The sequence below is a fragment of the Staurois parvus genome, unplaced genomic scaffold, assembly GCF_062004578.1.
Source record: "Staurois parvus isolate SC_StPar_1 unplaced genomic scaffold, SC_StPar_1.0 ptg000282l, whole genome shotgun sequence".
Classification (NCBI taxonomy): Eukaryota; Metazoa; Chordata; class Amphibia; order Anura; family Ranidae; genus Staurois; species Staurois parvus.
In genome coordinates, this window is record NW_028318078.1 from 142,036 (window position 1) to 155,088 (window position 13,053).

The 13,053-nt window shown below is 40.4% G+C and overlaps 1 protein-coding gene across 1 annotated transcript in view; it reads right to left on the reverse strand.

The window, feature by feature from the left end:
* The window catches only part of WNK2 (WNK lysine deficient protein kinase 2), a 279,574-nt gene that overhangs the window by 118,005 nt on the left and 148,516 nt on the right, over positions 1-13,053 (reverse strand). The window contains exons 3-5 of the mRNA XM_089681993.1: positions 10,773-10,945; positions 7,235-7,455; positions 5,538-5,695 (exon numbers count right to left, since the gene is read on the reverse strand). Coding sequence (XP_089538119.1) covers positions 5,538-5,695; positions 7,235-7,455; positions 10,773-10,945 — 552 coding nt within the window. The remainder of the gene's footprint in view (positions 1-5,537; positions 5,696-7,234; positions 7,456-10,772; positions 10,946-13,053) is intronic.

Sequence of the window (13,053 nt, forward strand, 5' to 3'; positions counted from 1 at the left end):
CCTGCGAGCAGTCTCCTCATCCTCAGCTGGGCGGTGTACCCGGGTGCTGTGACCTAGTCCCAGCTAGCTGCAAGTCCATCCCCACCATCAGGGGCTCTGGTGAAGAAGCAGCCTGGGGCTTAGACTCCGTGCCCTGGGGAACCCCAAGTTGACCATCTACAAGGGCTCACTACCACAGGTGCTGACACAACAGACAGAGACAAAAAGCTGAAACTGCCATAGACCAACAATTGGCAGCAGAAAAACTCTAAATGCGGTACAGTGTTTAGCCACATTTAGCTGTTGGACGTTCATTTCATTGGCCAGAGTACTTGCCCTTGAAACGAATAAACACCCAAGCACTAAACACGGTTTACACACGTTTTTGCTGTGTTTGGCATTTTTTTGCCAAACATTCTGAACGCAATTCAACTGCTCCTAAACCCTGAGAATAGCCTATGTGTGCATGAACACTTAGGCTTTTATTGAGTTGAATTCAGCGGCTGTGCCATGTTTAGGAACAGCAATATACATGAGGCCTTAGCCTTACACTGCTCTAAAAGCCTTTTTGTTTCTGTGTTGCTGTTAGAGTTTCTCCTTCTCTTCCTGTCTGGTGTAACCCATCTCCAGAACAGGAAGTGTGAAGAAATCTCAAAAACAGAGTCCCAATAAGGTTAAAAAAAAAAAAAAAAAAAACAAAAAAACAACAACTTTCCTTACTTTATAAAATTGCCCTGTCAGCACACGTAAAAATGGCACTAACTTATCAGAACTCATTAACACTGATGTAGATGGTATATAAAATTTACATATATTAGCTGACTAATAACCGTAAACCAGATAAATAAAATTATGCCTGTAAATGTATCCATGCTTACACAGTAAATGAGATTTGACATTTATATAAAAGTCTGCTGTGTAGCCTTTTTTCTTGCTTTACTTACCATTTTAGTGTACAAAAGGTTGAAGAATGACAGCTGGATTCCTATACAGTAAAAAGTCAACTTTTGCAAGAGATCACCCCTGCCAATTAGGTCTGTGTATGTATATCACCACCAACAGAAAAACCTTATATAGTCTCTTTATAAAAAAAAGAAAAAAAAAAAGTGCCTATAATCATGAAATACATAGTTGTGTCCTGTGCCATTCACTAAACTAAGAAAAAGGTTTTCCACATTCCATTTATTCAGTGAATCCTTCATATTCTTAATCATTTATGTATAACTGCCCTTTAGAATGACAAAGATTGAAGCAATATTTTCCAACTCACATTTGGTTGTAACTCAGCTATAACTGAATAGGGCTTAAAAGTGTTACTAAACCCACAACAGTAAAATCAGTCTGTATATGCAGTAAAGCATGCTTGCTATAATCACTGTAGAACCTAAGGGGTTAAACCTCTGCATTGTGTAAAAAGGCTGTTTGATCATTCCTTCTTTATGCCTCCTCTTGTTCAAATGTCCACTTCTGATCTCCTGATAAGAGAGACTGAACCGTAGCCATTCTGCACATGTTCAGTTTAGTGTGTATTGCCAGAGAGGTTATATTTTTCTTGGGAGAATGCATGTGATCAGCATAGGGCCAATCAGCACTGTCCAGACAGAGGTCAGAGGTTTTGCATCCTCCTAGAGCAGAAAGAAAACTCCTCCTACAAGCTTTAACCAGTGCTCTACTGAACACTGATAGAAGTCACAAAACTGCTCTGACTGCTGATAAGAGGTATTTAGCAGTTTATACTTACTAAAATAATTGCATTTTCATGTTATTTGTGCTGTGGGAGACCAGATATGGTGAATGCAGGGTCCTGGGTTTAGTAACACTTTAACGTAACTTTTTTTTTTTTGCGAATACATTAAATGTAACTTTTAAGATTCCTTTAGCAGAACATGAACAATATTCTGCACAAATAAAGTAAATAAATGCCAAATCTGTTTTATCACAAACTATGGATTTTCAGATTTGCTAATTATATTAGCAGCTTTATTATTAACATTATTATTTTTTTTGTTATACAAAACCTATATTAAACCAACACTCCTGCAATCATACGTTCAAGAATGTTTATTACCGCTCTAATCAATGTGTGCATGGAAAACTTCACAGGCGTAAGCTATACTAAGGCACTCCAGTTTTACCAGATCTAGAGCAAAGCCTTGCTAATTGTAATTTAACAGTCCTTCGCAAGAGCTTCGGTGGCTGGTAGAGGGGCTCACGTTGCAGTGTCACTGGGCAAGGGGCAGGGGCTTAGCTTCAAGTCAAGCAAAAGTCTAGGCCATGTGTATAGCATTCAACTGGGTTACAAAGGTTTCATGTATTCACCAAAATCTGTTGAAAAAATATTGATAGGTACTTCTCCACAGGATTCCTGCACTTTGAAGGTGTTGTTAGCCAAGACACACTTATGTAGCCAAGTGGGTTTTTTTAAGGGTCCCCAGTCATTTAAATGTCTGTGTACCATGTGCTTATTTACCATGACATCTGCTAATCCATAGTTCCTGGATTGTGTTGTTCTTATATAGATGTCTCTTGGGAATCTATTTGCTTCCAAATACAGGGGTCTAATAAAGCTAGCAGCATATGGCCAGATCCATTAGCCGTGACCCTACAGGCCAATATAGGATGACGGATGTATCTAGGGACGAAAGAATTTCTCACAGCTCAGGGAGGAAGGTTACCGAAACATCTGTGCCATACTATAACTGCATGAGATAATCGGTTTTGCAATGGCATGTCCAGATTGATGCTGCATTATCACCCCCAACTGCTCTTTATCTGATGTTTCAATTTGAAAGACCCAAGGGTATATGGTCCACCAGGAATTTTCTTTCAACATTTATATCTGAGCTGCAATGATTTATTAAAATGTACCTGTAACCTTTTAACATACAAGCTGATAAGGAAGAAGCAGGCAGGATCCAAACAAAGCAAACCTGTCATGAAAGGAATACGTGTCCTGTTGCTGACCTAAAAATGATAGCTGCTTAGATGTCTCTAATTTCTGCAAACCAAGAACCTGCATCCCAGCCAGTGATTTTGTACTGAATCGGTAGTATGCACTGCAGTGTAATTTATTTTTATCTTTTTTGTTTGTATTTAAATGCTGCCTAGGTGAAAGATTGAAAAAAGATCTTGTATAACTGTTCATCTCTAGCATGCTCTACTTTCTGCCAAGTTATTACAGTCTCTTGTACCTAAAGTTAACTATGCAAAAACAGTCCAAGGTGCATGAACAATATTTCCATCAGAGAATATCTTCTGGGATATTTTCTCCCCAAACCAGGAGCATTCTTTTTTTTTTTTTTTTTTTTTTTTACAAATTTTTTTTTTATTAAGGAATGAATTGCAAAAACAGCATAAAAACAAAGTGTAGTATATAACAAGAAAAGGACATATAAGTAATAATCATCTTAAAAAAGTACCATCATATAAGAAATAAAAATCAAGTACATTAATAAAGTAGGCAAGAAGATATGCAGAGTGATAAAAGCAACCAAAAGAGGAATCATATCAAACAAATGATGATCCATCAGTCAAACAATAGATGTCGATGAGACCTCCAACCCTCCCATTTTCTATCAAATAAATGTATCCTATCCAGCAACATATAATGAACACATTCCATAAGCATCACTACATCCACTCTCTGTAGAACAGAGGTCAAAGGCACCACCGGTGAATTCCAATGAAGGGCTATAGCCCATAGGGTTGAGACACAAATGGTGTGAATTACCCTCATAGCATAAGTCTGTATCTCCAAGATAGGGGCACCCAGTAAACAAATCTGCAGAGATAAATTCACCGGAGTATCCGCCACTGCAGAGGCCACTTCAAAGACTTTACACCAGAACAGTGAAAGACCGGGACAGGCCCAAAACACATGCACAAAGGTGCCAGCAAGGCCACAACCCCGAAAGCAGAGGTGAGACGTCCCCGGAAACATGATATGTAGTCTAGAAGGAGTATAATACCAACGGGTTAAAACATTAAGGGCTGTCTCACGGACTGAAAGAGATCTAGTGCTTTTATGTATGTTATAGCATACCCCCTATGAGTATGTGCTAGAGCACGAAACGCATCAGGGAGGAGCTACAACGCTGTGACATCAGTGCCGAGGCACTGTGTTGGTCTGCCGGCCATCTTATCAACACACATGGTCAGTAGGTTTTGTTTTGTTTGCTTTCTATTGTACCTGTGACTGGATTATTAAAAACCTTTGAAGCAGTATCATGCTATGTGGCATCCTCTTCTTGGGCTCTTGATGAGTCTAACCACCCACAGAGTCTCATGATAAGGAGAGGGAAGTTGCTTCCATTAACGATCTATCCAGGGAGGCATCCATACCAGGTTATAGGGGCCCCATAAGATGCTCCAGCTGACCTTCTGAGATAGTGTTCTCAAATGCGATAGTGTTCACGAAGTGGGATATCAAAGAGCGTTTGTAACATTTCAAAAGAGATATAAGACCCACCCCTCTGAAAATCAGATAATCTGATAGGGGCTCGATCATACCACCAGCGAAACGCCTATGGAGAGGAAAACGCTGTGACAAAATTTGGGTCACCGAAAAAATGACGAACCTGGTGAAACAGAAGAGACAAGACCCAATTTAAGTTTATAGCGGGACCAAAAGTATCAGTGAGTGGGTGACAATCAAATTGTGGGTCAACAACGAGCTAGGGGGGATTTTCGTCCATAATAAACCCGGTAAATAGAACAGACGAATAGATTGAGACTGAAATCTAACCCAAGGGGTCTGGGAGTTAATAGTTGCCCATTGTTCCAATTGTGAGAAGAGGGCAGATAAATAATGAAAGCCAAAAATTGGGGAGGGTGAGGCCTCCCGTGCATTACGATTTATACAGAATGGACGAGGTAAAACGTAGACGCTTATTACGCCAGATAAAATTATTAATCACCCCTTGAAAGTGATCCAGGAATGATTTAGAAACCGAAATTGGGAGTGCTCAAAATAAAGTAATTTAGGTAAAACGTTCATTTTCACCGCTGTGACACTACCCAAAAATGATAGGGTATCCATGCCAGATCTTTAGCAAAGTAGAAAGGCGAGATACACATGGTGGATAATTAGCTGCAAATAGTCCAGAATACCTGGGCGTACGATAGACCCCAAAATAACCAGGAGCATTCTTAAACACACATGCACTTCTATTTAGGGTAATGGTCTCCAAACTGTGGCCCTTTGGGCACACTTCCACCCACTGAAACAAACGGGGCACTATTCCTCCCACTGCCACCGACGGGGCACTATTCCTCCCACTGACGCCAACGACAGAGTACTATTTCTCCCTCCCACTGACAAACGATGGGGCACTATTCCTCCCATAAAAACTAACAATGGGACATTTTCTGATCCCAGTGGCAACAGATCAGGAAACTCTCCTTCCAGTATCTATGGCCAACTTAAGTCTCTTGGTGATGGAGACTCTGGAAAAAGGCATGAAAGGGTGAGAAGGGAGTTAATAGATGGGAAGAAATGACAGGTTCTTCTTCTCTGATGTTCCCCACACTTGAAAGATGGATTCACATTTTGTACTTACACTGGTGACTTTGCGATATATTTGAGCAGCATTCTGGCATTCAGAGTATGGGTATTCTGAGGTAGCCATTTCCAACATGCACATTCCAAAAGCATACACATCCACAGATTCATCATAATGTTCTTCATACATTTCAGGTGCCATAAACTCTGGGGTTCCTGTTGGTAAACAAAGATCTCAAAATATTGTTTATACATATACAAAAGGCTCCTTTAGCACAAATGACTGAACATGGTCATAATACAATTTATAAATCCAAAATTATTCTATTCAAGAGCACAAAACAATGAAGTTCTTTAAGAAAAATGTAATCACTATAAAAGGTGGTCAGTAAATCTGACCACATCTACATGTGCGCCCCCTACCAACCCGTGCCGTGATTGGACACAGCACAAGTTTGACAGCTGATTTCAGCCAATTATTTTGGCTGAGATAAGCTGATCAGCTGTGTCCAATCACACACAAAATTCTGTGTTTACAAAACACAGAACTCTGTACAGGGAACAGCGAACTGGTGTTTTTTTCTTTCTGCCTGTAAAACAGGAAGAAAAAGCAGCCACACAGTAAAGTAAAAGCAGCACACCATTACACATTTTTAGGCACATTGCCCCTATTTATTAACACCCTCCCAGCCAGTGTCATTAGTACAGTGACACTTTACAGTATTAGCATTGATCTCAGATTGCCTTCCACGCTATCACAGTACCACTAGCCATCGCTGATCACCGCCATTACCAATATATATACACCATAGTTTGTAGACACTATAAAACTTTCACGCAATCCAATTAATATCCAAACCAATTAAAATACATGTTGGGATTTTTTTTTACCAAACATGTAGCAGAATACATTTTGGTCTATATTTATGAAGAAATTTGATTTTTTGATTGGATATGGTTTAGAACAGTAACGTTATAACAATAAAAGTAGAGTGCAAAATCTTCAGGTTTTGTTTTTGTTTATATAAAAAAAGATAGCCCAGTGGTGATCAAATACCACCAAAAGACAGCTCTACTTGTGTGAAAAAACGATATAAATTTCATTTGGGTACAGTGCTGCATGACTATGCGATTGCCAGTTAAAATAGCGCACTGGTAAATAGCAAAAAAATGCTCTGGCCATGAAGGGGGTAAAACCTTCCAGAGGTCAAGAGATTAAACTGGGACTGTCTTTTCTAATTACAAACCACAAAAGTAATTCTGCTGAAGCTTGTAAATCACTTCCAGCAAGTATGAACCGCATATAGTACAAGGGAGGAGGCCAAACTGTAAGTGCAAAAGCTAGTTTGTGCCTAAAGAGCACAAAATTCAGATACTAATTTATTTCTGTTACAATCTAACCTGGTGTGTCATCAGGGGGCTAGCTGCAAGACTCAGCCTGATGAGGCACCACAGTGCATGTGAAGCCACGAGGCTTAATGGGCTGCGTGATATGACTATCTCAAAGGGCTGGGCGGGTATGTCATTCTCACTTAGGCGATAAACACAGAAGTAAGGGGCCCTGTCGGTGTGTAAAAAAAAAAAAAAAGGCATTTCCATTTTCGTGATTGTGTGGAAGGAGGGGGAAAGGTTTAATAGAGAGTTAAAGATTTCTTTAAAATGGCTCTTCGTCTACTTCCCACCTACCTCCTACATTTAATTTAACTCACAGCTGTATATAACAAATACAGTTTACCCAATCAAAACATTTGTTACCTATAACACTTTTAGCAAAAGAGGCTCGTTTCAAGGTAGCAAGGCCCAGATCTCCAATCTTCACAGAGCCAGTTGGCCCTGTAATAAAAATGTTATCACATTTTAAGTCCCGATGAATTATTGGAGGAGTTCGCGTATGAAGAAAGTGCAGGCCTTTGAGAATCTGCCGACACCAGCTGCGCAAAACCTTTGGCTTCATGACCTTAAATCTTTTCAAGTATCTGGAATGAAAAAATGCATTGACAAAGAAATCAAAATGGGAAAAAGTAAAAGATAGAAAACCCGAATACAGAATGATCCTAAGTCAGATAAATTGCTGCTAATAGGATTTTTTATTTAAACAATCATTTTTCCCCCAAAGTGATCAAACAAACATGTTAAAAAAAAGAGTAACAATCAAATTTCCTTAAAACAGAAGGTAGTCATATGTTTTTGTCCATCACATAGCCCAAAGATAAAAGTTTCATTCCACATTTAAAGGACAATGGGCAGCACCATGAAAAATTCAATTCTTATGAGCAGGCATGCACACTGTACAAATCAATCACTGTGTGACCAGTCAAGGCCAGAGACCTGTACAAATCAATGACAGGCTGATAGAAGCCACTGCTCTTTGGGCAGTTTGTATGTGCATATAGCTCAGCCTATCCAGCCCCAGTGGCCTGTCTAAGTGAGCCCTTAGCTGGATACAAAAGTTGTTTAGAAGTTGTGATCTATACCATAGGGGAATGTAAACTCACCAGCCACTTCATTAGGCACACCTGTTCAATTGCTTGGTAAAGCAAATTCCTAATCAGACAATCACATGGCAGAAACTCAATGCATTTAGGCAAGTAGACATGGTGGAGACGCCTTGCTGAAGTTCAAAATGAGCATGAGAATGAGGAAGAAAGGGGATTTAAGTGACTTTTAACATGGAATGGGTGTTGGTTCCAGATGGGCTGGTCTGTGCATTTCAAAAACTACTGACCTACTGGGATTTTCCCGCACAACCATCTCTAGAGTTTACAGAGAATGGTCTGAAAAAGAGATATCCAGAGAGAGGCAGTTGTGTGGACAAAAATGCCTGGTTGATGTCAGTGGAGAATGGGCAGACTGGTTGCTTCGACATTCAGATGGTAGGGTCAGAATTTGGCGTAAATAACAGAAGACCATGGATCCACCCTGCCTTGTATCATGGGTTGGCTGGTGGTGGTGGTTTAACCACCTCCCACCCGCCATATAGTAATATGACGGGCGCAAGGTGGCTCTATGACGTCCTCCCATTCTCACTGTGCATGCGCGGCTCAGGGAGCGCGCAGTGCGGCGATCGGCGGTGCGCTGCGTCCCTCGGACACAGCGGATCACCGATCACGGAAGGAGCCGAAGATGTCATCTCGGTCGTGTGATCAGCTGTGTCCAATCACAGCTGAATACGTGTAAACAGGGAAATGCCGGTTATCGGCATTTCTCTCCTCTCGAGCACTCACGCTGACAGCTCGAGAGGAGAACAGAGCCGGTATTCGACTTTCCGCGGAGGGAACATGTACACTGATCATCAGGGCAGTGATAATCAGTGTAGCCCCAGCAGTGCCACCTGTCAGTGCTCATCAGTGCCTTATGTCAGTGCTCATCAGTGCCTTATGTCAGTGCTCACCAGTGCCTTATGTCAGTGCTCATCAGTGCCTCATGTCAGTGCTCATCAGTGCCTCATGTCAGTGCTCATCAGTGCCTCGTGCCAGTGCCACATATCAGTGCCTACTAGTGCACATCAATGCCACATATCAGTGCCCATCTGAGCTGTCTCAGTGTCACCCATCAGTGCCAGTCAGTGCCACCTATCAATGCCAATCAGTGCCACCTATCAGTGCCGCCAATCAGTGCCGCCTATCAGTGCCAGTCAGTGCTGCCTATCAGTGTGCATCCGTGCCGCCTATCAGTGTGCATCCGTGCCGCCTATCAGTGCCATATATCAGTTCCATGTATCAGTGATGCCTTTCAGTGCCCATCAGTGATGCCTATCAGTGCCACCTACCAGTGCCACCTATCAGTGTCCATCAGTGCAGCCTATCAGTGCCCCTCAGTGCAGCCTCATTAGCGCACATCAGTGAAGGAGAAAAATCACTTATTTATAAAATGTTATAACAAAAACTAAGAAAAAACATTTTTTTTCAAAATTTTCAGTGGTTTTTGGTTTGTTTAAGAAAAAATAAAAAACCCTGAGGTGATTAAATACCACCAAAATAAAGCTCTATCTGTCACAAAAAAATGATAAACATTTCATATAGGTACAGTATTGCATGACCGCGCAATTGTCGTTCAAAGTGCGACAGTGATGAAAGCTGGAAATTGGCCTTGGCAGGAAGGGGGTATAAGTGCCCTGTAGGCTAGTGGTTAATGGTGTGGGGGATATTTTCTTAGCAAGGTGTACCTAATAAAACTAGAGTGTCCAAAGTTTTTGCACATCGCAATTACTACTATAACTTTCTTTGTACTCATGTTTTCAAGTATAAATTCAGGAATTATTTTTTCCATACTTTAATTTATCAGGCTTTGATTGATTTAACTATCTATATCTGATAACCAGAGGGCCACTGGAAATCACTGAAGTAGTCCGCACTACATAGAGAGATAGCTGTGAATTTCTGGGTTCTGCTCCAGTGGTTTCTCTGCACACAGGAGTCACTCGCTCAGTTCTGGTGCCATGTCTTGCATTCTTTCAATAAACACAAGGTGTTCTCTGTTTGGACAAGGTGAAGCAGCTGAAGTCATGATCAGCACCTCTTCCAATCACAGCATGCCTTGTAATCTTCGAAATAAAAAATAAAGTGTTCTCTAAATGAAGGCAGTGCTGAGTGAGCAACTGCCGGTGTTCAGTGTGCAAAGAAGAAGCCGCTGGAGTGGCACCTGGAAAATTGCAACTATCACTAAATGTAGTGTGGACTATTCCTGTACCTTTCAGCAAGTGGCCCTACGAATCAGATATGGTTACTCACATCAAGCCAGGCTGGACCAATATAATTCCTGGAGTTTCGATGTTAAACATTTGCAATAAAATTGTGTATTATATTTGCAAACATTGTGACTGTAATGGACTGTACTTGACTTCATAGGATCATTGACATTCACATAAGAGGCATTTTAAGATTATTGGCTCCTTAACAACTCGCTCTGCATCTGGACCAGCCTTTTTCAACCAGGGTGCTCAGGCACAAAGCCACAGGTTTTTATTGTGCAGCATTACAACTTTCTAGCCACCAACAACATAAAAAAACAATGATATCAGTTGATAAGAGACATCGGACACCTGCACAGCATCCTTGTTTGCCTTTCCCCTGCCCCTCTGTCAGGACTGGGATCACATTAGTACAAAGGTGTATTTGCTTTGGAAGAATAAATCACCTCTGACGTTGGGTGTCCTATATGTGCAGATGTTGCCGTTTTCTGTAAAACTATTAGTTTAGTTTTTTAAATTTTGTAATAGAGGTCTTAAGATTGTGCTGGATTTTAAAGGGTGAATTGACTGGAAAAAGGTTGAGAAACACTGATCTGGACTCACGTTTTCAGTGTCCCTGATGTCATGAGCTCGGTCACCAAGACAATGCACTTCTTCCCCTTCAGGCAGGATTCCCAGAAGTCGTAAAACCGCACAATGTTTGGATGTTGCAAACCTTTCAGCATTTCTGCCTCCTCTTTAAATCTCTGCCTCTCAACCTTTGTTAATTTACGGTCCTGCAGAAAGTAACAGAAGATGAGTCATTGCAATGTACTCAGTACCCTATATTTCAGAAGCACTCTGTCAAAAAAATCATACATATAAAATCCATGATGGGTTGTGTAGCCAAAATATAGTAACTTTAAGAGGACTGATCAAAGGAATCACCACTGAAAGAAGTATTTTGCACTCTTAAAGTGGAGTTCCAGTCCCCCTAAAATTTTTTTTATAAAAGCAGAGCCACAATGAGATTACAAATATCATTCAGAATTGGAATAATTCAATATTAAAATCATTGTAATTACTTTGAAAATCATTCATATTTACCAGGATCTGTGAAGCAGGCAGTTGCCATGATGGCTGTGGGCATCTGAAGCCCGCAGGTCTATTTCATGAATTTGTGCTGCGGGCTATCCTAGCATGCAACACTCGTTCTCGCGCATGCGCAGTACAGACAATGCTAGGTGCGACGTGTGCAGTACAGGTTGCAATAGCAATGGTGGGGACAGATGAAGTTCCCCTGCCCCCTTCAGACAACCTGTACAGCACTGCAAGGAAGTGCTCGTGAGCACAGGAAACCAAAGGACTCCTGGGATACAGGAAACATTCCAGGAGACCTTGCAAATCGCCTTTCTACATCATTGCCTAGGCAGTTGGGACCGGAACTGCAGGCTCGCAGAAGATAAAAAAGTTATGTATACAAAAATAAATAATTTCACAAATTCTTTTCAGAAGGACTATCTAGTAAGGTAAATTAGTAAAAATGGGTGGAACTCCGCTTTAAGTGGTAATTTGTGATAGTTTATAATTTCCACATCTGTCAGTAACTGGGTGCATACTAGTACTCCACTGGCAACAGAAAAGACACAAAGCAACAAAATCATAAGGGAAACAAGAGATGTATGACAGCAATATAGTGTTACTACGGAGAGAAGCAGGTCTCCCAAATCCCAAGTTTCCCTATTGGTCCACAAGTATGATATGGGAAGAGAAAGCATTAGAGCTCAAAAATTAAAGTCAAGAGTTGTTTAAAATGAGTATGGGATTTCAGGTGCCTACTTTACAGTGATATTAGCAGTTAAACAGGTCGAAGGCAACAAGTACTTTTTGTGCACTTTGGAAAAATGTAGTGCAATGCTGAGTTGAAAATCCAGTAGGAGCCATTTTCAAAATGTTCACCTTTTTTAAAAGGACCCCAATACTATCCTTTTTTCACTTCTATTATGCTAGCTATTCTCAAAATAAAACAACTATTTTAAAACGTTTTACCCCAGAGACAATCTTGAAATACATATTTCAGGTCTCAGGGAACCCCTGATAAAAAAAAAATATATATATATACCTATAGTTTGCCGTGCATGTGACTACTAAATGGTAGAATATTTTATATATAAAAATAAATAACACAAGCCTAGCATATTTGACACCCAGATAACAGATAATTTATTACACCTACCTGTTCATAATATTTAGTGATAACCTTGCAATTAAATAAAATAACAGAAAAGAAATGCAGACAGTAAAAATCGGACTGTCCCATGTTAGTAGTGCACGTACAAATGTCCCCTTTAATTGTTGGTCAATGTACGTAGCTAACAGATCAATTCATCAGTGCCCACTGCTCAATAAACCCTTAGCAACCAAAGGCTGCTATAAATTAGCAATCATACTATAGCAAATACTAGGCAACAACATGCATATATTTTGTGTTTCAACATTTTTATTGGCTTTATAAGAACAGTATTAGACATGAGAGTAAGTACATTCATATCCCAAGACCACCAAGCACCACATATTAAATATACATCCATATAGAAATCAAATTGAACTCTTAATATTCATTTCTGCTCTATTTGTTCTTAAACATAAAAAGTCAACGTAAAAAAACCCAAATGGGGAATATGCAACTTATATTTCGCAGCATCATCAACTTCCCTCAGCCAGATCTCTATTTCTTCTTATAGCTCTCTGTTAGGCCAAATGAAGGGAGAGAGTGATGCCAAAGGAACTAGTTTACAGTGTAAGTTAAACTGGCAAAGCAATCAGGATAAGCCAGTGAGGCAAGAACAGCAAAGCAAAGAATTAAAAAAAAAAAAAAAGACAGGGAAAAGAAAAAAGGATGGAT